This window comes from Polyodon spathula, chromosome 3, assembly GCF_017654505.1.
Source record: "Polyodon spathula isolate WHYD16114869_AA chromosome 3, ASM1765450v1, whole genome shotgun sequence".
In the NCBI taxonomy this organism is placed as follows: domain Eukaryota; kingdom Metazoa; phylum Chordata; class Actinopteri; order Acipenseriformes; family Polyodontidae; genus Polyodon; species Polyodon spathula.
Window position 1 is genome coordinate 4029482 of NC_054536.1, and position 26070 is coordinate 4055551.

At 38.4% G+C, this 26070-nt stretch overlaps 1 protein-coding gene across 1 annotated transcript in view; it reads right to left on the reverse strand.

Annotated features, from left to right (window-relative positions):
• The window catches only part of LOC121310508 (vasoactive intestinal polypeptide receptor 2-like), a 78710-nt gene that overhangs the window by 37044 nt on the left and 15596 nt on the right, over nucleotides 1–26070 (reverse strand). The window contains exons 3-4 of the mRNA XM_041243644.1: nucleotides 7756–7863; nucleotides 6804–6904 (exon numbers count right to left, since the gene is read on the reverse strand). Coding sequence (XP_041099578.1) covers nucleotides 6804–6904; nucleotides 7756–7863 — 209 coding nt within the window. The remainder of the gene's footprint in view (nucleotides 1–6803; nucleotides 6905–7755; nucleotides 7864–26070) is intronic.

Sequence of the window (26070 nt, forward strand, 5' to 3'; positions counted from 1 at the left end):
CAAATAAGCGAGAGGAGCAAATCAGAGAGAAAGAAGCAAACCAGGGAGAGCAGCAATTCAGGGAGAGGAGCAAACCAGAAATTACAATAATCAACCCTAGAGGTTATGAAAGCATGAATCCGTGCCTTCAAGAAATGTACTGGCAATGGAAGCATTACCAAGTTACAACTTTGTGAAATACATTTCCGAGAGTTCTGGTTAGTTAAATAAATGATACTAATCTAAAGAAACAGAATGAAAGACTGTGCCAGTTAGTTAATGATTTGTCTCCAGCAGGATAAGGGTATCTTGAATCAGGAAATCCTGTTGAAATGGTTATCATGCCAGTAACAACTGTCTGATTGCACAGTTAGTTTACTGTAAAAGACTATATAGTAGTAGTTGCTAAAATTGTGGTTACAAGGGAAAATAACAGGGTGGCTATGTAAGAAAACTACATTATTTATGTATGTATTTTATTATGTTGATTATATTATTATATATTGCTGTGTTGTACTGTATGGTCCTAAAAGAATGTAAATCACAGTACAAATAATAATATATGTTGATAAATAAATAAAAAAGTCTGCCGAAAGTAATGAATTACTTAGAGAACTATGTCACTGGGTGCTGCACATAAATCCCAGTAATGGTTTGTTGTGAAACATCCCAAACATAGCATGCTTTAACACTAATACAGAGTGAAGGGTCCCTGTCAGGCTGCTGCTGTAAAGCATCAAAACATTCTGTGATGCTGCTGATCAAAGATTTGTTATGACATGACTTGTGAATGAAGGCTCAATATAAACTCTTACATGGTAACAGAATCCTAAACATATACACAAAACATCACTGAACCTGGCAAATCGTAAACTGAAAGACACGTCCTGCGTATTTAGAGTGTTTCTTAGCAACAGAGACGTACAGATGTTTAGCAATTGTTTATTTTTTAAATAAGAGTTTCTGCTTTAAATGCTATTAAGTACAGCAGGAGTTGTGTACCAGCTACCAACAATACACTTGATTTTCTTTAATGCACGTCAAACATCATTGACACTTCAATTCAAAGCAGCTTGTAATAGATGCATTTGCTTTTTCCGTATAGAAGCTGAAAAAGAAATTACATGAACACAACCTTATAATACATTTCCATTAGAAGGGTATTTTATAATTAACTCCCATCCCCAATAACATAAGACTGATAATTGCCTGTGTAAAAAACATGTGCCACAAAGTTTAAATTGGAGCTACTTTTTTCAACTGATAACAGAAAACGATGCAAAGCACAATTCCAAACTACAATGGGCTCTATCCAAGTATAATTATACCAAATGGCACATTTCTCAGCCAATGGACAGAGAAATATATACCAGGCGGCACACCACACTAACAAAGCAGAGCTCAGTTATTTTATAAAAAGTGAAACAAGCTTTTAATAAAATAAAAGCCTTAGGTTACTGTGGCAAAGTGCCTCCCCTGTGTGTATTTTGTGTTATATGTTGTGTTAATGTTGGTGTATAGTCATTGGTACATGGGATATAAACGGGTCTATGTCACACAAGTGTTTAAAATGTATATTTGTATTTAGGCATGAGGACTGCACAGCACTTCACATGCAAGTAAAAAGTAATAATATGTGAGCATGGGGAATTGCACTTTATTAATTAACGTGCAGTTATACCGAGACTCCAACTGAATGATTGATTAGCAATCGAGTCTCGGTACAGCTGCATAAAAGCTGCATGTTTTCACTCACTCAGGGTTGTGTGTTCGGTGAGTGGAGAACGGGATTGGAGACGGAGGTAATAATAAAGTAAAGTAAAATAGAAGCTCATCGCGTTGTCTGTGTAGTCTGTTTTGTTTGTCTGTTTGTTTTGGCGAATGTGCCGTGTCCTGTATTTTTGTTTGTTACAACCTTTTTATTTACTGTTCTGTTAATTCATTAAATGCTGAGCGCAAGCAAGTGCTTAGCTCCACCCAACACCATCTCTCTGTCGTTTATTTCCTGGTTCCTGTTTCTGGTCTGACGTCCCCCACTCCAGCCGTCTTTGTGACAGTTACCTACCAACAAACAGCTGTTCAATCTACCTGAAAAGAGCTTCACTAGTGATTGGTATAATATAAAAAATAGCTCTCCTATGAACATTTGCTACTGGGAGAACATTTCTATGTTTTCAGTATAAAAAAAACAAACACCTAATAAAAATCTGTGTAATGGTGTTTCTAAATGTTAATTTTGCTTTGTTTTCTTCTGAATGATCACTGACATGTTATTTCATTAAATGATGTTATTAACATGTTATGTTATTAAAATACAGCTTATTGTAAAATGAATTGCATCCCTTGGTGAAAACCCAGATATTCCTTTAATTTATTACCCCATATATTCACACCTAGGATGATTTTTGTGCCTAAACGTATCAAACTATATTAATTGTTTGAGCTAACCAGCTGAATATCTTGCCACACCTGTCTAATGTAAGTGATGTCATTGAGGGTAGTGTAAATGCTAGTGGATGGACCTCTTTGGATGCTGTCCCATTCAGGGACGTATACACAGTAGAAAAAGAAGTATTGTTTCCCCCCAGGACATGAATAATGCTGTTACAGTGGATTCCAATTAGAATTATTCTAGGAATTAAAACATTCTAGATAAATTAAATGTGTGTATATATATACACACACAGTACTGTGCAAAAGTTTTAGGCAGGTGTGAAAAAATGATGTAAAGTAAGAATGCTTTCAAAAATAGACATGTTAATAGTATATTTATCAATTAACAAAATGCAAAGTGAGTGAACAGAAGAAAAATCTACATCAAATCATTATTTGGTGTGACCACTCTTTGCCTTCAAAACAGCATCAATTCTTCTAGGTACACTTGCACACAGTTTTTGAAGGAACTCGGTAGGTAGGTTGGCCCATACATCTTGGAGAACTAACCACAGTTCTTCTGTGGATTTAGGCAGCCTCAGTTGCTTCTCTCTCTTCATGTAATCCCAGACAGACTTGACAATGTTGAGATCAGGGCTCTGTGGGGGACATACCATCACTTCCAGGACTCCTTGTTCTTCTTTACACTGAAGATACTTCTTAATGATTTTTGCTGTATGTTTGGGGTTGTTGTCATGCTGCAGAATACATTTGGGGCCAATCAAATGCCTCCTTGATGGATTTGCATGATGGATAAGTATCTGCCTGTGCTTCTCAGCATTGAGGAGACCATTAATTCTGACCAAATCCACAACTCCATTTGCAGAAATGCAGCCCCAAACTTGCAAGGAACCTCCACCACGCTTCACTGTTACCTGCAGACACTCATTCGTGTACCTCTCTCCAGCCCTGCGGTGAACAAACTGCCTTCTGCTACAGCCAAATATTTCAAATTTTGACTCATCAGTCCAGGGCACCTGCTGCCATTTTTCTGCACCCCAGTTCCTGTGTTTTCATGCATAGTTGAGTCGCTTGGCCTTGTTTCCACGTCGGAGGTATGGCTTTTTGGCCGCAAGTCTTCCATGAAGTCCACTTCTGACCAGACTTCTCCGGACAGTAGATGGGTGTACCAGGGTCCCACTGGTTTCTGACAATTCTGAGCTGATGGCATTGCTGGACATCTTCCGATTGCGAAGGGAAGTAAGCATGATGTGTCTTTCATCTGCTGCCAACCACTGCGTCTACGGTCCTCAACGTTGCCCGTTTCTTTGTGCTTCTTCAAAATAGCTTGGACAGCACATCTGGAAACCCCTGTCTGCCTTGAAATTTCTGCCTGGGAGAGACCTTGCTGATGCAGTATAACTACCTTGTGTCTTGTTGCTGTGCTCAGTCTTGCCATGGTGTATGACTTTTGACAGTAAATTGTCTTCAGCAACCTCACCTTGTTAGCTGAGTTTGGCTGTTCCTCACCCAGTTTTATTCCTCCTACACAGCTGTTTCTGTTTCAGTTAATGATTGTGTTTCAACCTACATATTGAATTGATGCTCATTAGCACCTGTTTGGTATAATTGTTTAATCATACACCTGACTATATGCCTACAAAATCCCTGACTTTGTGCAAGTATACCTAGAAGAATTGATGCTGTTTTGAAGGCAAAGGGTGGTCACACCAAATATGGATTTGATTTAGATTTTTCTTCTGTTCACTCACTTTGCATTTAGTTAATTGATAAATATAATCTATTAACATGTTTATTTTTGAAAGCATTCTTACTTTACAGCATTCTTTCACACTTGCCTAAAACTTTTGCACAGTACTGTATCTATCTATCTATCTATCTATCTATCTATCTATCTATCTATCTATCTATCTATATCTATATATATATACACATTGATACAGTTATAATGCAGGTAACAGTCATGCAGCTTATTTTAAAGATGTAAACACAGCCCAGTGTGTGAATGCACAGTTTAGTTTTCAGTGATCAAAGTAGTTATTTTACAACCACAGTAATTCCATTTCAAAATGTATTGATATTAGTACAGTACTTCAAAAAATCAGAAGGAGTAACATTTCAAAGTTGAAATTTTTCCAAATACACAATAAAGAAGAAGACTCAAATTTGAGTATTTCAAGGGAGGCACAATAAGATCTGCGTAATCTCTAATAAGTGCTCAAACTGTAAGAAAGGAATTCTGTGTAAGTAAGATTCCCAGACTAACAATAACAAACTAGTGATCACTCCACTAATGATCAAATCTGAAGTCTAAATGGGAGTAGCAGCTCTTCGGGGGGGGGGGGGGGGGGGGGGGGGTAGAGGTTTAGCCAGTGCATCTCAACAGCTGTCACCATTTATTGAAGAAGCTGTAGAGGTCTACCTGGAAAATGCCTTAACAACATTTTAGACAGTACAGTACAGCAAAATCTGTCTACTCCAGCTCTTCTTCATACCGGCATGTTGTCTGATTTTTGGACCCCGACCAAATCCCTATTGAAATTAATGATGTGATGCCCTCTACAATGCAGAACCTGTCTATTCTGGAATCCGGCACGATTTTCAAGTATCGTCTGCCTAAAATTAATGTCAATCTGACTATGCAATCTGCCATTGGGTCTTTACTAAAACAAAATGAAAAAGGTTTATCTCCATACGAGGGCGTTCTGTGTGTTTACTGACAAGAACCATAGCAATCAAAGTGAGAGGTAAAACTTAAAAGTGCATTATTAAAACAGAATGCGTAAAGCAGGCTGCATTTCAGACTACAGTCATGCGAAGCTAACGTTTTGCAGAGTTGTGCATAATGACCGTCTACAGCTGCTGGTTACTATAAACAAGAGACCCTTGGAACTGGAATAGCATAAGCAGAGAAAGGTTAATGGTCTTTTAAACTGGTATGCTTTATCCTATTAAAAAGAATGACATCTTCAAAGACCCAGTCTTAAATCTGGCATCATATAATTAGCCTCATACTGGGTCACCAACTGAGATAAAAGTCAGCTCTGTAAATGTAAACTAGGCTAAACATTGCTTTTTTTAGTAACTGTATATACTACTTTATACTATTAGTACAGTCGTAGTTCATGTGAAAATGAAGAACAGTTGTTCTGCTTAAGTAGCAACTGAATATCATATTTGAACTACTGGTGGTAATTGTCTAGTCCAAATGTGTTATGCATATAACTGGTTACGACATTAAAGAAAAAGAGCATTTACATTGTCATGTGTAATACAGTTAAATAAGGTCACATAGTGTATAGAAAGTTTATGATCTGTGGCTGGCCTGGAATCAGCCTGCCGTGGGTTCGAGGAGTTAATTGCGCGGTATTAAAATACTTTCTTTGGAACTTTGTTGTCCATGCCTCCGTGTGCGACCAACCCCTCACAATATATATATATATATATATATATATATATATATATATATATATATATATATATATATATATATATATAGACAGAGACACACACACACACACACACACACAGTATATATAATTTTTGCTTGAGAGCCGACTTTCCAATGTTTCGATATGTTTAACATACCTTTGTCAAGGGAAAGTGCGTTTGAAAACTAACACTAACAGTGCCATTTATTTCTATTTAAATCTATTGATGTCATTTACTACATAGTTAATGATGTAATGATCTACTATTCCTTTCTATTTGAACCCCCAGGCATTATGGCATTGATCTATTCATCCAGTTATATTTCCTTTATTCTTTTATATTGTACATTATCAAATTTTGTTCCTCCAGGTGATATAGTATGTGGGATGTCTGTCTGGTCCTATATTTAACATGTTAGTGAGTTCATTACATCCAGGTGATACAGTATGTGGGATGTCTGTCTGGTCCTATATTTGCTTATCTCTTTTTCACTCTTACGTTTGTGCAGATATGTGGTTAAGCGCTTATTAAATTGTGATGAAACTTGGTATATTACACATAAGCATGAGGTTGTATCAGATTGTGGAGCTATATGGCAGTGTCTCTCTGTCTGTCTGTCTCAGTTACAATTTGTGCATGTATCCTGAGAACACAAGAAGTTAATCCACATCATGTAAATCAGTCATTTTAATATACTTCACCATGATACTAACACCTCACATGCATACCCAGAGATTTGAACTCCCAATTATCCAGTTTATTGTCCTTGAACTAATCCTTGCCTTTTCTTATTCTGCACTGTTCTGTACACGTGATATTATTGCTGATATATGTTACACTCATCAGCATTTTCCTCACACTGAGAGCACTCATTTTGAATTTATAGCCATAGTGGGTGAGGTATCTTACAGACATAGGGCTCTTCACTGAGTCACTGTTTTCAATATTTTACATTATTTGATGTGTACTTCTGACTGAGGAATGTATTTATTACCTACCTTGTCACCTGGCTCAACACTATCATTATATCCACAAGCACTGGATATATCTGGAAAAATCTCTGACCATCCATTTGCTGTGCAGTTTTTGCTTATATTTCCTGTTAGGAAAGAATATCTTTTTAGAAACACTGAGCCCTACTCACACACATTTATCTCCTCCATTATTTAAAGTCAGTTTTCACTACTCAGAGAGCCTACAATCATTTATACTTCAGTGAATTGTGTTGGTTTAAACCAAACAGATTTGATCAATGTATTTACTTAATAAAAGCAATATTGGATTTTGCAGACAGCTACACTTACAATTGCAGACTACTGTAATTGCTGAGGTGTGTGGTGGTGAGGTTATGTAAACTAGAGTCCTCTGAAGACTTGACCATATTCCCCATGTGACCCAAACTCTATTTAAACCAAGGACTTCAGAGGTGAAAGATTTTTAACTGCATTAACCAAATGAGCCACGATGCATTTTTACCAATGATCTCATATCTTTTAAAATAAACTAGTGGGGTATTGTACAAATAAAGGCCTCTTAAACTTATAGCAACCTCTCTTGATGTTAATGTGGATTTATTTTAGTGTGGATTAAGAACAGCAATGGACTTGTCACAATCAATGATTCATAACAATAACCATAGATAATATCTCACAGCCGGCACTGCACTCATCTGACAGTGCAATATTAATCATTAAAAAAGCAGGGTGAATAATCACAGAAGCATCCATAGTAATATAGCTAGTGCCGCACAGCTACAATTCAAGAGGTAGAAACTGTGTGAAAGAACAAAAGTTATATTTGAAACACACAGTATTTATACTGTAATATAGTATGGTTACCAAATTCTACAAGCACAATTCAATACATAACAAAGAATAATGAATATACATAATATACATCGTTACCATGTACAGGATTAACCATACTTGGCCAATAGAAAATATTTAATACCTGTTTTACTGGAAAGGTGACTGAACACTTTTGGACAAGAGAGAGTGACGGTGTCCCCAATCTTAGCTGGCTTCCAGCAGGTCAGGTTATCCCATGTTCCCTCACACCCTGCAGCAGGAAACACAAATGTGCAGTATGTGAGATTACAGCTGTTTAGAATAGCCACCTGTATTCAGTGAACACTCTGATGAACTTGCATGGTACACACACAGTGGTGTGCAAATGCATTACAACACCACGTTGCTTCTGCTGTTTTCATTTGCTGTGCATATGAAATCAAACCACTGGAACTGAAAATCCTGGAAAACAGGTACAATAGGCAAATTAGTGATTGTCTAATTTAATATATGAATGTAATAGGCCACACATGCAATTCATTTAGAATAGTAAGACAAAAGGAACACATTGCTACACACGATAAAATGCATTAAACTTTTTCAAAGTTTTTTAAGAGGCTTAATTAAAACATTTTCACACATGAGTGCCTATTGTTCCTATATTACTGATTACTAACTGTAGGTAGGAAGGGGAAGGTATATAAATATACACTGCTGTGCAAAAGTCTTAGACGTGTTGCATTTTTCTACTCTGATGCATTATGAGCATCATCATCAACAATTTACTCAAAGCCTCCACTGGTATTTTCTACTATTATAACAACTTTGACTTGCATCAAGAAGGAAAAACATTGAGTGAAATAACTCGCATCACTTGATTTTCAAGGTGTGGTATCCAAAGCATAATCAACAAGTACAGAGAAACATCATCTGTAATTGACAAACCCAGGTCTGGAAGACCCAAAAAGCTGTCTAACAAAGATGAGCAATACTTGAAGATAATATCCTTAAGGAATAGAAAGAAGACAAGTTTGAATTGGCAACCATACTGTATTCCACTGGGTTGCCTCAGACAGTAATGCTTTCTGTGAGCTGCTAATTATAACAGTTTCAGGAAAGCTACCAGAAGCCCAACTGAGGTGCATCAAAAGCTCCCAGCCGATGCTTGCAACAATGAGCAGCATGTCACGCTGACAGTGGGCAAAGCTGCTTTCTGAGGTACAGGGTCTTTTGCCATTGCGTAAAGCCATTAAGCATGGGTAGACTACCTGCCGCTCCCACCTCCACCACCATGGGAGGGACTGCTCCTGTCCTACCTCACTCCGCCCCTGGATGCCTGCATCACTTCGCCCAAGGACGCCTGCCTTGATCCACCCAAGGATGCCTGTCTCGCTTTGCCAAGGATGCCTGCCTCGCTCCGTCCAAGGATGCCTGTCTCACTTCACTCAAGGATGCCTGCCTAGCTTCGACCAAGGAAGCCTGCTGCTCCGCATCGCCTGGGGTTGTCTGCTGCTCCGCATCGCCTGGGGTTGTCTGCTGCTCCGCATCGCCTGGGGTTGTCTGCTGCTCCGCATCGCCTGGGGTTGTCTGCTGCTCCGCATCGCCTGGGGTTGTCTGCTGCTCTGCATCGCCTGGGGTTGCTGCTCCGCATTGCCTGGGGTTGCCTGCAGCTCACTGGTGGAGCCAGCAGTTACAGGGTACAAGGGCGAAGTGGAGCTCCCGCTGCCACCTCTATGGCGAAGGACTCCCCTCCTGAGTTCGCCTCCCAAGGGTCCACTGCTGCGGTCGCCTTCCGAGAGTCCGCTGCTGTCGTTGCCTGGGGTCACCAGAACTGCTTTGCCTAGGGTCAGGATTACCTTGACTGGAGGAGCCAGCCCATGTATGGTCAGCCTGGCCGCTACAGCTGTTGGGGTGGGAGGCGGACGTCCCACCATGACTGCCACCTTTGGCCCGTTACTGCCCCTGTTCCTGGGCTGGGACTGTAAACCGGGACTTTGGGTTAGGTGGCCTTTTAAGGCCATGTGTGCTGCGCACAAGGTGGGGGCATGTGTGCCGGAGTGTACCGCTCCTTTGTTTTTTATTTGTTGTTGTTGTTATTATTATTATTATTATTATTATTATTATTATTATTATTATTATTATTATTATTTGTGTGAGACCGGCGAAAAGCCATTCTCATAATAGTCACATGAATGGGGTTAAAATCCCCATTCATGAAAACCTTGTGCAGAAGTTGGCCATCTCCCAAGTTAATTCATTGATTAATTGTTGCTAAAAGCCTGCAGCTGTCTGTGTCAGGTGGAGGAGTGTCAGAGGCGAGACATATGTCTGTGTGAAAAAGAAAGAAACAATTGCTACGTATGCTGGTTTCGCAACCAGTATTCTATTTGTTTACTATATGTTTGTTTGGCCCTTGTGCCATTTTGTTTTGTGTTTGTTTAAAGGTCATTTGTTTGTATTATTATTTAATAAAACACTGAGTGCTGTTGTGCTTCAGTTTGCTCGCCCTTCACTTGTTTTGAGTCTGTTTCTGGTCTGACGTCATCCCTGCAAAGCCACCCTTTCACAAGCTGACAATGAAAATTAAACTGTGGGAAACAGATTCAGAACATGCTTTGGGAAGACTGAAAAAGACATAGCTCTCTTCTAAAGACAAGAAGAGAGATCTGAAAAAAATAGGGTTGGGAATACAAAAGAAAACTTAAATCCATATACAAGGCAAGACAAAGGAACTTATTTTATCAAACCAGTATTGCCTGATTAGTGTTAAAGGTTGTGCTTTATGCGTCTTGCATATTGGAAACATTTATTTTATCTTACTCTTAAGACAATATTTAGTTTAGCTGGCTTCCTGATTGAACTAATATGAACAAATCCCAAACCACTTTCAAAACAATGTGAACACACCAGTCTGAAGCAATACTTTCTTTGTGGTTACTCAAGCCATCTGCACAGGAATAGGAAGATATGCACTAATTAGCACGTTTGGCTCTCTGTTCTGGTCCTTTAGTGCCCAAAGACACTTTCACAGAGTCATCCCTTCAGATCTACAGCAGGAGAACAGTGTGACATGTCACTTTGTCAAAAGGGCATTTAATGGAAGACACAGAACAGTCAGCATCAATGACCCAGACCACCACAGAGTTTGGACACGAACTCCATTGTGCAGGATGGATCATCTTGACAGGCTACTCAAGTGCATGCTGAGACATGCTGCTTATGCAGGAACTGACTGTATAAAGGAAGCTGTGGCCAGGCACTACGCTGCCAAATAAAAGAGCATTCTTATGTACATTTATAAGGGATAATCATTTCTGAAGCAGGCTGTTGGAAAAAAAGAATACGTTTTTTGATCTGGCCATAATATTCTCAGCCTGACTTTCATTAAATAAAGTACAGTTTCTAGTACAACATTAGGAATGTGGGGGATAGCGTTCCTGGTGCACTATAGGTTTCCACAAATGAGGATGGACTGGTGACTGTCAAGCCCTCACAGACATAAACACCACACTCAATGAACGTTCATGTTTATGTAACAAGCACAATGTAATGTAAAGAATGTTTGTTTCTTGATTAGGCTGAGCTTCGACATGGGTTCATTTCATGCCCTGTTTAAGGCCTCTTCACAGCCATCCTTTTAGATGGAACCTTGAGCTCTGTTTGTTTCAGCAAAGACACATTTAAAACTAGTCCTACTAAGCCTACTGTCCCATTTAAGTGCAATAGCAAATAATTATCCCACACTACACTTATACCCAAGCTTCTGGCATAAAATGTGATATTCTTCACATTGGTCCATCAGATACTGTCGACTTTAGTCTTTCCCTGTGAATAGCTAGTATGTCTGACCTCCACCTTTGTGTTAGGAGACAATGGGCAGTGTCTTCTTAAAGCCCTCTGTATGAAGGTCTAATGAATCCTTTTTTATTCCTTTACAGTGGTAACGACATCAACAAATACAGAACGCATTCTCAAATGCTCCGAATGAATGAGCTGCTCCAGATCAGTGGCAGCAGCAGTGACACGGTGGGGTGTTCACCGTGCCTGAGGTTTCAGTGTGCTGAAGTGGAAGCTGAGCAAGCACATCATCTCACTTGAGCAGTGCCTGGGGTATATGCAGTATATGGTACAAGATACCAATTCTCTTTTCCCTTGAGTAGATTGGACAATAACAAACACAGAGATTGATATGTTCTTGTAATTGTTCTTTCTTATTGTCTCTCTCAGGGAAACATGCAGTTGTACCTCATCTCGGCAAAACATCAAAATGTGGTTACACAAGCAACCACAGTTTCTTAAAAAATTAAATTAAAAGATTACTGTAACTAACTTGAATATGGTTCAATTGTCATTATTCAATGCTTTAATGTTCTTATATTTACCACAATGAAACCCATTGGTAGGAAATACTTTTCTACATTGCATTACAGTGTTTATTAACTTTGAACATTTTTTCTGAGTTTAGTTTATATTAAACTGTGTAGAATAGATGCTATTAATTGAACGAATGGTCCCATGGCACAGCAGTAACAGCAGGCTGGAATCTAGGCTGCAGGCAGTAGGTAGGTATCTCCTCTTGGTGCACGGCTAACCCATCTGCCAAGCGCTGAATTGCTCTCTGTGCGGTGATGACAGCTGTGATCCTCCGAACACTGACATTGTCATTGGACGAGATTAGGAGGAGAAGCTCAGTGTAAAAAAGAGTAGCTTCTGCGGAGGAGCGGTAGCGGAGGAACTGGTTATCAGAATTCACCCCTTTTTACATTTTACCTTTATGTAACATTACTGGTTAAAACAAACCCCTTTTTAAATTACTTTTGTAATTTTAATTTCGTGCCATGAGCCATCTGTGAGGCACTTCATCCCCCATTGTGTGCATATAGTGCTCAGAAATAAAACCCCAAAACCAAAAACCCTAAATATCTGTTCTGGTATATTTAGAAGCATTTGACTTTTGCACTTGAAGTAAGTGGGACACTTCAAGGTTTATTTCAGACAGAGTGTGACTGACACTGGTAGTTGAGTTGAGGGTTGTGTCGAGTTCACAGGGCTGTGGTTTGCAAAAAGCCTCGCAGCTGGCCAATCACATTAACAGAAGTCAATGCATATTCATAAGTATTTCAGAACACAGCCAAACAACCTATCAAAATCGACTGGTCAGTCAAAAACCGAGCTGCCTTGTGTTTTTTCATGGCTGGCTATGGCCCTGAAACATTACAGAAATGCATTCATGTGTGTTTTTTTTTAACATACAAAACAATTGTGCTGTTTTTCATAACACAGCTCTCTACAAAATATTCACTGCAATTAAATGAGCAGGTATAGACAAATAGACCAGGTTGATGTTGGGTTCCCCCCCAGGTTGATGTTGTGGTTGGGATCCCCCCCCTCCCAGGTTGATGTTGTGGTTGGGGGGGGGGGGTCCCCCCAGGTTGATGTTGTGGTTGGTCCGTCCCCCCCAGGTTGATGTTGTGGCTTTTGGGTTGTTTTACATTTTCAGTTATGCACCAAAGATCATGGTAAAATAATTGAGGTCATAATCCAGTTATGTTTACACAAAAACCTTACAACCGTCAATCAGCATATGAACAATTCAGGACTTTCGCTTTCTTAATCACACGTTTCTAAATAACCACAGCTGGGTTTGAAAGCGGTGTAACAGGGTTAGCTTTCATTTACCTTTGACCAGCAACGTCTTTGTAATGTGACTAGATATGTCCAAATGTTTTAATGAACAGTTGAGAGTGTCTTGATTCAGTCCAACATTCACTAGAAACCCCCAGCAGTGGTGCCAGAGACCCCTTGCCATGCAGAGGTGAAATCCATGAGAGCTGCTACAAAACCAAACATGAGTTTTGTATTAAAAGTAGTAATTTAGTTTGTGAAGCCTGCAGCTTTGTTTGCCTTCTGCTTTGCATATTTGCCAAATAATACTCACAGATTGTTCTGTACTAAGAAAAGCTAGGATGAATTTAGCTCAGGTGAATTTATCTAGGATGCATTTAGCTTGGGTGAATTTATCTAGGATGCATTTAGCTCAGGTGAATTTATCTAGGATGCATTTAGCTTGGGTGAATTTATCTAGGATGAATTTATCTAGGATGAATTTAGCTCAGGTGAATTTATCTAGGATGAATTTAGCTCAGGTGAATTTATCTAGGATGAATTTAGCTCAGGTGAATTTATCTAGGATGAATTTAGCTCAGGTGAATTTAGCTCAGGTGAATTTATCTAGGATGAATTTAGCTCAGGTGAATTTATCTAGGATGAATTTAGCTCAGGTCAATTTGTCTAGGATGAATTTAGCTTGAGTGAATTTATCTAGGATGAATTTAGCTTGGGTGAATTTATCTAGGATGAATTTATCTAGGATGAATTTAGCTTGGGTGAATTTATCTAGGGTAAATTTAGCTGGGGTGAATTTAGCTTGGGTGAATTTATCTAGGATGAATTTTGCTCGGATGAATTTAACTTTGAAATCCTGTCACTGACTACTAGTTCACCAAGGGATCGATTTTAAAATCTGGCTCTTACTCTACAAAAATGCAAGCGGTTAAGCCCCTTGTGTCCTTACCAGTCCCTTCACTCCCTAGAGTCGTAAATCCAGCGTCTGCTTGCAGAACACAGAGCTAAGACAAACCACACACAGAATGACAAAGCTTTTAATTGCTCTGCCCCAGGACTCTGGAATACTCTTCCTCAGTCCATTATTCACTTTAAGACCTTTTTATTTGAGTTGGAATATAAAAATGTGTGATCGTGGCTGTGCTGGCCAGCAGTTTGGCATGTATTTCAGACATGCTTGTTTTAGCCGTTGACCTGCTGTTTTAACAGTTCTTTGTGTTAAGCTCTTTGGGACCGTCTTAAGAACATAAGAACATAAGTAAGTTTACAAACGAGAGGAGGCCATTCGGCCCATCTTGCTCGTTTGGTTGTTAGTAGCTTATTGATCCCAGAATCTCATCAAGCAGCTTCTTGAAGGATCCCAGGTTGTCAGCTTCAACAACATTACTGGGGAGTTGATTCCAGACCCTCATGATTCTCTGTGTAAAAAAGTGCCTCCTATTTTCTGTTCTGAATGCCCCTTTGTCTAATCTCCATTTGTGACCCTTGTCCTTGTTTCTTTTTTCAGGTTGAAAAAGTCCCTTGGGTCGACATTGTCAATACCTTTTAGAATTTTGAATGCTTGAATTAGGTTGCCGCGTAGTCTTCTTTGTTCAAGACTGAATAGATTCAATTCTTTTAGCTGTCTGCATATGACATGACTTTTAAGCCCGGAATAATTCTGGTCGCTCTTCTTTGCACTCTTTCTAGAGCAGCAATATCCTTTTTGTAGCGAAGTGACCAGAACTGAACACAGTATTCAAGATGAGGTCTTACTAATGCATTGTACAGTTTTGACATTACTTCCCTTGATTTAAATTCAACACGTTTAACAATGTATCCAAGAATCTTGTTGGTCTTTTTTATAGCTTCCCTACATTGTCTAGATGAAGACATTTCTAAGTCAACAAAAACTCCTAGGTCTTTTTCATAGATTCCTTCTCCAATTTCATTATCTCCCATATGATATTTATAATGCACATTTTTATTTCCTGTGTGCAGTACCTTACACTTTTCTCTATTAAATGTCATTTGCCATGTTTGCCACTCCTCCTATTTTTGTGTCTTCTGCAAATTTAACAAGTTTGCTTTCTATACCAGAATCTAAATCATTAATGTAGATTAGGAAGAGCAGAGGACCTAATACTGATCCCTGTGGCACTCCACTGGTTACCACACGCCGTTCTGAGGTTTCTCCTCTAATCAGTACTTTTTTCTACATGTTAACCACTCCCTTGAATCCCTACTGTGTTCAGTTTGAGAATTAATCTTTTATGCAGGACTTTGTCAAGAGCTTTCTGGAAATCTAAATAAACCATGTCATATGCTTTGCAATTAACCATTATTGATGTTGCATCCTCAAAAAAATCAAGCAAGTTAGTTAGACACGATTTCCCTTTCCTAAAACCATGTTGACTGTCTCCCAGGATACTGTTACCATAGAGGTAATTTTCATTTTGGATCTTATTATATTTTCCATAAGTTTGCATATAATAGAAGTCAGGCTTATTGGTCTGTAGTTACCTGGTTCAGTTTTGTTTCCCTTTTTGTGGATCGATATTACGTTTGCAATTTTCTAGTCTGTCGGTTCAACCCCTGTGTCAAGAGACTGTTGCATGAGCTTGGTTAGTGGTTTGTAAATAACCTTTCATTTCTTTGAGTACTATTGGGAGGATCTCATCCAGCCCAGGGGATTTGTTTATTTTAAGAGCTCCTCGTCCATTTAACACTTCTGCCTCGGTTATGCTAAAGTTATTTAAAACTGAATAGGAACTGGATGACATGTGGGGCATGTTGTCTGTATCTTCCTTTGTAAAAACTTATGAAAAGTAATTATTTAATATATTTGCTTTTTTTTTTCTTCATCTATAATTTTCCCATTTGTATCTCTTAGACATTTAACCTCCTCTTTGAATGTTCTCTTGCTGTTGTAATATTGGAAAAACATTTTGGAATTGGTTTTAGCGCCCTTAGCAATGTTCACTTCTATTTCTCTCTTGGCCTTTCTAACTTCCTTTTTGACTTGCGTTTGCAGTTCTGTGTACTCTTTCTGTGTATTTTGTTTTTGGTCCCTTTTTAATGCTCTGTAAAGTGCCTTTTTTCGCTGAATATTTTTTAAAATTGATCTATTAAACCATTTTGTCTACTTTAGGGATGTAATTGTTTTGCGCCTCTAGTACTACATTTTTGAAGAACAGCCATCCTTTTTCTGTGGGTGTTTTCTCTATTTTACTCCAATCTGCTTCTGTTAGTCTCTGTTTCATACCTTCATAGTTTGCTTTTCTAAAATTGTAAACCTTCGCTTTAGTCATTACTTTTGGGGTTTTAAAAAGCACTTCAAACGAGACCAGTCTTCCCTTAGCATTGTAGTTGCTGTTTTAACAGTTCTTTGTTAAACTCTTTGGGACAGTCTTCCCTTAGCATTGTAGTTGCTGTTTTAACAGTTCTTTGTGTTAAACTCTTTGGGACAGTCTTCACTTAGCATTATAGTTGCTGTTTTAACAGTTCTTTGTGTTAAACTCTTTGGGACAGTCTTCCCTTAGCATTATAGTTGCTGTTTTAACAGTTCTTTGTGTTAAACTCTTTGGGACAGTCTTACTTAGCATTATAGTTGCTGTTTTAACAGTTCTTTGTGTTAATCTCTTTGGGACAGTCTTCCCTTAGCATTATAGTTGCTGTTTTAACAGTTCTTTGTGTTAAACTCTTTGGGACAGTCTTCCCTTAGCATTATAGTTGCTGTTTTAACAGTTCTTTGTGTTAAACTCTTTGGGACAGTCTTCCCTTAGCATTGTAGTTGCTGTTTTAACAGTTCTTTGTGTTAAACTCTTTGGGACAGTCTTCCCTTAGCATTGTAGTTGCTGTTTTAACAGTTCTTTGTGTTAAACTCTTTGGGACAGTCTTCCCTTAGCATTATAGTTGCTGTTTTAACAGTTCTTTGTGTTAAACTCTTTGGGACAGTCTTCCCTTAGCATTATAGTTGCTGTTTTAACAGTTCTTTGTGTTAAACTCTTTGGGACAGTCTTCCCTTAGCATTGTAGTTGCTGTTTTAACAGTTCTTTGTGTTAAACTCTTTGGGACAGTCTTCACTTAGCATTATAGTTGCTGTTTTAACAGTTCTTTGTGTTAAACTCTTTGGGACAGTCTTCCCTTAGCATTATAGTTGCTGTTTTAACAGTTCTTTGTGTTAAACTCTTTGGGACAGTCTTCACTTAGCATTATAGTTGCTGTTTTAACAGTTCTTTGTGTTAAACTCTTTGGGACAGTCTTCCCTTAGCATTATAGTTGCTGTTTTAACAGTTCTTTGTGTTAAACTCTTTGGGACAGTCTTCCCTTAGCATTATAGTTGCTGTTTTAACAGTTCTTTGTGTTAAACTCTTTGGGACAGTCTTCCCTTAGCATTATAGTTGCTGTTTTAACAGTTCTTTGTGTTAAACTCTTTGGGACAGTCTTCCCTTAGCATTATAGTTGCTGTTTTAACAGTTCTTGTGTTAAACTCTTTGGGACAGTCTTCCCTTAGCATTATAGTTGCTGTTTTAACAGTTCTTTGTGTTAAACTCTTTGGGACAGTCTTCCCTTAGCATTATAGTTGCTGTTTTAACAGTTCTTTGTGTTAAACTCTTTGGGACAGTCTTCCCTTAGCATTATAGTTGCTGTTTTAACAGTTCTTTGTGTTAAACTCTTTGGGACAGTCTTCACTTATCGTTGAAGTTGCTGTTGTTGTTGAGCTTTTTCTAGTTGCTTGTGTTCTCAGTTTAAAAGAAGCTTGTATTCCTTTTCCAGTCGTACACTGCTATACAGAGTACAGTCAGACCCGGTACTGTATGGAGATGCACTGCAGTAGCTTACTTCAGTAGGGATCATTGAAATTATTTCAGACACAGAGACTTTGCATTTGTAGCAACGCACCTCTAGAGAGATGAACAAAATACATGGACAACCAAATAGACGAGGCAATCAGAATATTATATGGAAAAAAGGCAAACAAATACTTTAGAATTACTTTTAGTTTTATTTTTCAGTAATGATTGCTAAAATGCAATGAGCCAGGATTGTTGCACTCTAATTTACTGGAGCAGCACAGTAAAGGCCTGGATTAGTCTCTCCTTCTATGCAGCTACTAAATCCATACCTATACCTGTACAGTAAAACTGATTGAAATAACAATGGCAAATACAAATACAGAAGAATTTCAATTGTTGTATTATTAGTATTTAAATTGAAACAATGTGTAAATATAAAAATCCAGGTAGTTTAATCCATTTTTTTTTTGTTTCGTTTTAAATAAGGGTTGCCCCATTTTTATAATTAAATGTACAGTACATGTAAACTGCTGTATTTTATGATGTGTGAAATATACATTGTTAATGTCAACCTTCTAACATGTTACAATTGTTTCTCCTTGTTTAAACCATGTTGACATGTTACGCTCCAAAAGCAATAATGTCATACAGGCTTTGTGAGCTACTCAACTATAATCTGATGAGACACTATTTCTTCGACATAAAGCACATTAATCTTAGAATTAATATATTCTCAATGTAGTTTAACCAAAGTATCTTAAAACAAAGCCATTCTGGTGATTTCACTTTTGGGCCCACACTGTTTAAGCAATATTACCCAAACTATTTTAACTGCTCTTGCCTATGAAACCCATAGGCCCTTGAAAAAGATTAACACCGCAAATTTGCACAATCATTTTGCAGCTTTCCCATGCCATATTTTTTGTATTTCTTTTGCAATATAATTCACTATAGCTCTCTGGGCTTTACAATGCTTCTCGATGATTCACCATAGCTCTCTGATATTTACAATGATTCCCTATGATTCACCATAGCTCTCTGATATTTATAATGTTTCTCGATGATTCACCATAGCTCTCTGATATTTACAATGATTCCCTATGATTCACCATAGCTCTCTGATATTTACAATGATTCCCTATGATTCACCATAGCTCTCTGTGCTTTACAATGCTTCCTGTTACTTTACCATGTTTTCAATTCCTCATTACTTTGCTCTGCTTTTGCTATGGTCCCCTTGTATAAGGGCCCTCTCTACAGTCCTGCACACTGTGTTCCCATTAGCTCCCCATTCCTGACACCAGGCAGCACGATGAACACAATTCCAGCTGTGAAGGGACATAACAGGGTCCCATGCAATTGACAACTATGTCTTCACAGCCTCAGATCTCAGTGTCTGATAAATTCAAACGTTTCCAGTGCAGAAAATCCACTGACCTTTCTCAAACCATCCACCTGGATAACTAATTTATTCTTACTATAGCACAGGTTTTTTTTAGCTCAGTGTAATTCATATCATAATGTGAATTGCAGTTCACTCAGGAAGCTCATGTGATAGATTACACTGTGTAACACAGTTTTTGTTCCTGGGTAGTAAGTGTTATTTCCTAATTGCCTATGCCTCAAAAGTATAGAAAATGGCTATTATTCCCCACAAACTTTGCTTTTGTGACCAGGACAGTGATATTTCAAAATATCACTATTTCCAATGAGAAAACGGGCAAATGTGTGTCTTTTCATTCACATAAAGTCAGAAAAAAACAACATATGAATCCAAATTAACATGTATTTATACTAAAGTAATACAAAAATGACTACAAAAGATTTAGAAGTGAGTAGTTTTTCGAGATTTACGATTATATAACACTTACTACCCAGGAACAAAAAAATATATATATTTGTTACACGGTGTTATTTATTAAAACATAGACAAGACAACAGTACTATATTAAACATATTGCATGCTGCATAATTGGGCACACAACTTTTTTTTTTGTAAAAGACAGAAATTCTTCCCTTGCTGATCACTGGACATATTGTTTATCGAGGGAGAAATAAGATACAAGTTATTCGGTTGAAAATGTAGGCTGGTATTGGAAGGGCATAAAATATGCTTGATATTTACTTGATTTGATCTAAAGTTAAAGTGAGTTCCCTGCCAGAACTATCACTGCTTAATTTCACGCCCTGGGCCCAGTGCCATCAAGGGAGAAAAAAAAATGAAGAGGCAACTGCACTAACAGATCAATTCAATACAGATCTCCTTGGGTTACAGTTTAAGAATTTCCCCTCGTTCATCATCTACAATGGCAATTTATCTTAATAGCAAGCATCCGGTGAATTAATGAAATCATATTGAATCCATTAATATTGTATAAAACTAATGAAACCCTATACTGTGCTAGCATTTCTGTAATAAAATAATTTCCTAGCAAGCAATCATTCACATTATACATTAATAGTCAAAAAACAAACAACACCAAATGTGAAATACAGTGAGCCAGGGCTAATTACCAGGGATTTTACAAAGTGAATGTACAGGGAGTATTACAAATATCCCCTGCAACGAACATGAACCTATTGTAACAAGCCTGGGTCTACCGTAACCAAGTTCTGGAAGGTTCTGTGACCCATGGTCAGCAGTTCAGTTGCAGGGACGTCAGAGACAGGAGAATCGCCACCAATCAGGGGCTCGGTTTGCAGTGCGAGTGGTACCCAGTTGCAACACTGTTGGCACAAAAGGGACGAGATGTTGCAACCATCAGGGGATCGAGGGTGGGTAGCCGTGTCTGCATGGGAGGCGGATTAAATGAAATGATGATGACGCCTGCTGGCGCCGGTTTATTGAAAAAATAAACAGTTTAAACAAACAGCAACAGGACACGGCACTCCACGCCAAAATAAACAGATACACAAAAACCGACTATACAGACAAACACGGGGCACGGACAGACACACTAACAAACACGGTGAGCAGAAAAATAAACAAGTATCGTGCTGGTCCCACCAGCACGCAATAGCAATTGATATTTAATTCTAATTATCCTCCTCTCTCTCCCATTCTCCACTCACCGAACACCCAAACCCGAGTGGGTGAAAACATGCTGCTTTTATGCAGCTGTACCGAGACTCGATTGCTAAACAACTGCACGTGAATTAATAAAGTGCAATTCCCCGTGCTCACATATTATTACGTTTTACTTGCACGTGAAGTGCTGTGCAATCCTCGTGCCTAAATACAAATATACATTTTAAACACTCGTGTTACACAGACCCGTTTATATCCCGTGTACCAATGACTGTACACCAACATTTAATACACCACACACAACATATAACAGATAATATACACAGGGGAGTGCACTTTGTCATAGGCACACAACATTTTTTTTGTAAAAGACAGAAATTCTTCCCTTGCTGATCACTGGACATATTGTTTATCGAGGGAGAAATAAGAAACAAGTTATTCGGTTGAAAATGTAGTCTGGTATTGGAATGGCATAAAATATGCCTGATATTTACTTGATTTGATCTGAGTTTAAAGTGAGTTCCCTGCCAGAACTATCACTGCTTAATTTCACGCCCTGGGCCCAGTGCCAACAATGGAGAAAAAAAAAAATGAAGAGGCAACTGCACTAACAGATCAATTCAATACAGATCTCCTTGGGTTACAGTTTAAGAATTTCCCCTTGTTCATAATTTACAATGGCAATTTATCTTAATAGCAAGCGTCCAGTGAATTAGAGAAATCATATTTATTCTTGGGCCAATTGTATTTTCATTATATATGCTGCCCATGTGTGACATTGTCCGTAGACATGGGGTCAACTTTCACTGCTATGCTGATGACACCCAGCTATATCTGTCTCTAAAACCAGGTGGTGTCTCTTCTATAAAAAAAAGTGATAAGCTGTCTTGCTGACATCAAGCTATGGATGTCTAATAATTTTCTTATGTTTAATTCAGATAAAACAGAGATAATGATTTTGGGATCAAAAGATCACAGAGGAGTGTTTTCCCATACTCTCATTAAAGTATGTTTCTCTCACCTTAGACATATTGCCAAGGTGAGGCGCTTCCTTTCACAGCACGATGCTGAGAGATTTATGCATGCCTTCATATCTTCTAGGATTTACTGCAATGCCCTGTTCTCCGGTATTCCAAACTGTGTTCTGTCACGATTGCAGCTTGTACAAAATGCTGCAGCCAGGGTGCTAACTAAAACAAAACAAGTGAGCACATTACCCCAGTGTTAGCAGACCTCCACTGGCTCCTGGTGCTGTCCAGGATTGTCTTTAAGGCCGTTCTTATCGCCTATAAAACCCTAAACGGTTTGCCTGTTTGAAGGATCTTTTAATCCTGTATCCCTCTGGCCAGCCACTCCAATCCCAAGATGCAGGGCTGCTATCTGTCCCAAGGATTTTAAAGCAAAGAACAGGTTAGAGCATTCAGTCATAGGGCACCTGAACTCTGGAATGCTCTACCATGCACAGTGAGAGATGCACCTAGATTGGCAATTTTTAAAAATAAATTAAAAACATGCTTTTATAATAGGGCTTTTATATCTTTGCAATATTTCTTTTTCTATATAGATTTATTCCTATTTATTCGGTTTCAGTTCCTCATCTGTTGCTTTTATTTGCTTTAATTTTAAAATGCTGTTTTCGCTTGCTGTTTTTATTGTTTATATTATTTTTATTGTATTAAATGTACTTCCAAATGTCCTTTTTCTTGTTAAAAGAGTCTTGGGATGGCTTGCCATGAAAGGCATTTTAGAAATAAAAATTTGATTTGATATTGAATCCATTAATATTGTATAAAACTAATGAAACCCTATACTGTGTTAGCATTTCTGTAATAAAATAATTTCCTAGCAAGCAATCATTCACATTATACGTTAATAGTCTTAAACAAACAACACCAAATGTGAAATACAGTGGGCCAGGGCTAATTACCAGGGATTTTACAGCGAAAAGTATTATAAATATCCCCTGCAACGAACATGAATCTATTGCAATCACTCTGGGTCTACTGTAACCGGAAGGTTTTGTGACCCACGTTCAACAGTTCAGTTGCAACTGGTGTTCAGGGGCGTCAGAGACAGGAGAATCGTCACCAATCAGGGGCTCGGCTTGCCGTGCGAGTGGTACCCAGTTGGCACAAACAGGGATGAGATGTTGCAACCATCAGGAGATCGAGAGTGGGAAGCTGTGTCTGCATGGGATTGGTGGTTGGTGCACTGGGGGCATGACCTGGACGCAGGGATAAGTAGCGGGCTGCTGAGACGAACAGGCTGCTGGTGGAGTAAGAGGAACAGAGAGACTGAGAAGAGCAGAAGAAACAGCCAAAGAGAAGCGGGATTAAAAAGGACGAGCCAAAACAGTGTGCTTTGGACTTTGATTTAATTGTATTATTTGCCACAGTCTGAGTAGCACTACGCTGCTCAGTTGTAGTTCTACCACTGGCTGGTAAAGTAGCACATTTATACCTACCCAGTATAGAGTCCCGTCTTAATAAACCATAAATTCAACCTGCAAATCCTGAGTGAGACTCCTTCATTTGCACGCAACGCTACAATATCTTTATAAACATGACTGCCCATGAATGTTTTTTTTTTTATTCTGTTGTGATTTTTAGCCAGTATAACAGAATGTATAAATACAAACTTCTATCAAATTCATGAGAACACCAAATAAAAAAAGATGACATTTTTATAAACAGTTGCTCATGATACTACTGATAGAAGTTCCCTAATGCTAGGCATTAGTTGATTATATACAGATGTGAGTTTAATTAAAATTATAATTGTTTTAATATCCTAATAATGTCTCAAAATTAATGTCTTTAAAAAAACACAATTAAACTTCAACTTCAAAGCCATCACCGACATAACTATTAAAGACTCAATAGCATTGAATTTAGTATTCCTAAACGTAACTTCAAAGCCAGCAATTTTGCAAAATATAGCTGTGTCTATCGAGATATCAGAGGAGGTTGTAAAATGAGAGTGCTTTCATTCAAGTGAGCCAGCTTTAATCTTCTTTTATAGGTTTCTGCATCGACTCACATCTGAATGGCATTTCTGTTTGCATCTCTCTTGGTTGGACCTTTAAAGCGCACTGTTCTTTTTATAGCTAAAGGTGAAAACATCTGACCTGATGTCCGATTCAATGTCAGATTGCATTTTCTCAACCTGGTAGGTACAAGCACTTTCTGGGCAATCTTTTTTTTTTGTAAATCCTCAGATCTATTTTTTGTCTCTAAGAACCTACATTAGCTGCAGACACAGATTTATTTGTTACATAAATTTAAATAAAGACAACAAAAAAACACTGTCTCTGTGTTCTTACTACTACTCCTACCACAACTGCTACTAATACTACTACTAATAATAATAATAATAATAAACAATACAATAATAATAGTAATCCTTTTTAAAAATACACTGCTCACCCTTTATAAAGCTTTAGTGGGGAGCCATAGTTACAAGACCGTGCTGTTTGTGTTCTCCCTTATAATGAGTATAAAAGAGCTGCTGTAATGGCATTGTGGAGCAAATGGGAGTCATGACCCTACCGTGTTATAACTGATTCCTCACTATAATGAGGCGTGTTATAACAGATTCCTCACTATAATGAGGCGTGTTATAACTGATTCCGCACTATAATGAGGCGTGTTATAACAGATTCCTCACTATAATGAGGCGTGTTATAACTGATTCCGCACTATAATGAGGCGTGTTATAACTGATTCCTCACTATAATGAGGCGTGTTATAACTGATTCCTCACTATAATGAGGCGTGTTATAACTGATTCCTCACTATAATGAGGCGTGTTATAACAGATTCCGCACTATAATGAGGCGTGTTATAACAGATTCCTCACTATAATGAGGCGTGTTATAACAGATTCCGCACTATAATGAGGCGTGTTATAACAGATTCCTCACTATAATGAGGCGTGTTATAACGGGTGAGCACTGTGTATGGTCGTGTGTTGTTTAGCCAGTGTAGGGGTTTACAAACACTGCACAAATTGCAGTTTTTGGTGTGTGCCCTAAAAACCCGTGAACCTGATTAAAGATGTATTTAATGAAATGCCACAGAGCCCTAGGTGTAGAACATGCTTAAATGATCTCTTGACATGATTTTCTGTCTCAATCAGCTTTGATGAAGTCTTGAAGAGAGTCTCAATGCACCAGACAGTAAATAAAATGTTGCCAATGTGTTATTACCAGCTGTCTGTTTGCATCAGTGGGATTTCTACCATTGCAACAGAAACTAAAACAGAAGCAAAAGCCATAGTGATGGAAAAGTTAGCTCACTTCTCAAAAGGGAAATTGTACTTTTGTGCCTGAAGCAATGGATATAAATGTCATACTCATCATACACATGATAGGGATTATACACAAAAAACACCCATTATCATACAACAGACGCAGCCCCCAAATGATAGTAAACACAGACACAATGAAGCGTTCTTCCCTTTGTATAAGTTAGTGATCAGCAGATGTGCCAGCCGTACAAAGAGCACAGCGTGTGGTTTTCACTAACTCTATTGTGCAGAATAATTTTTTTTTTTCTATGAGTAAATATCAGCATTTATTTTCTTCCTATACATTGGGACACGGGATATTTGCTAGGAAACCGGGACTGTCCGAACCATGTAGGGACAGTTGGCATGTATAGGGTGGTGGTACAGGGACCGGGAAGCTAAGTATGCGCCACACTAAGCTTGATTGTTTTACTAATAAAACAAGAATGTATTTCTGTTTAGTCTTTTTTTTTTCTTTAAACAAAAATAAACTCCACCCCCAGGAGGCCTAATTGAAGATGATGGAGCTTGTGATGTGTACCACCGACACAGCCAGAGGGGAACGCAATGTGGCACTGAAACAAATTCAGAGTAACTAGCCCCAAATGAAGAAATTACCTTGTTCTGATGACTACAATGGTTCTGAGGGTTTCTTTTTGTAATTGTTCATGCTGTTTGTTTTTTTTTCTTGGGGTTTTACCTTAAAGTGTAAGCAGTGTGGGCCCAAAATATATATCGCTACGCATCTCCATGTATTGCT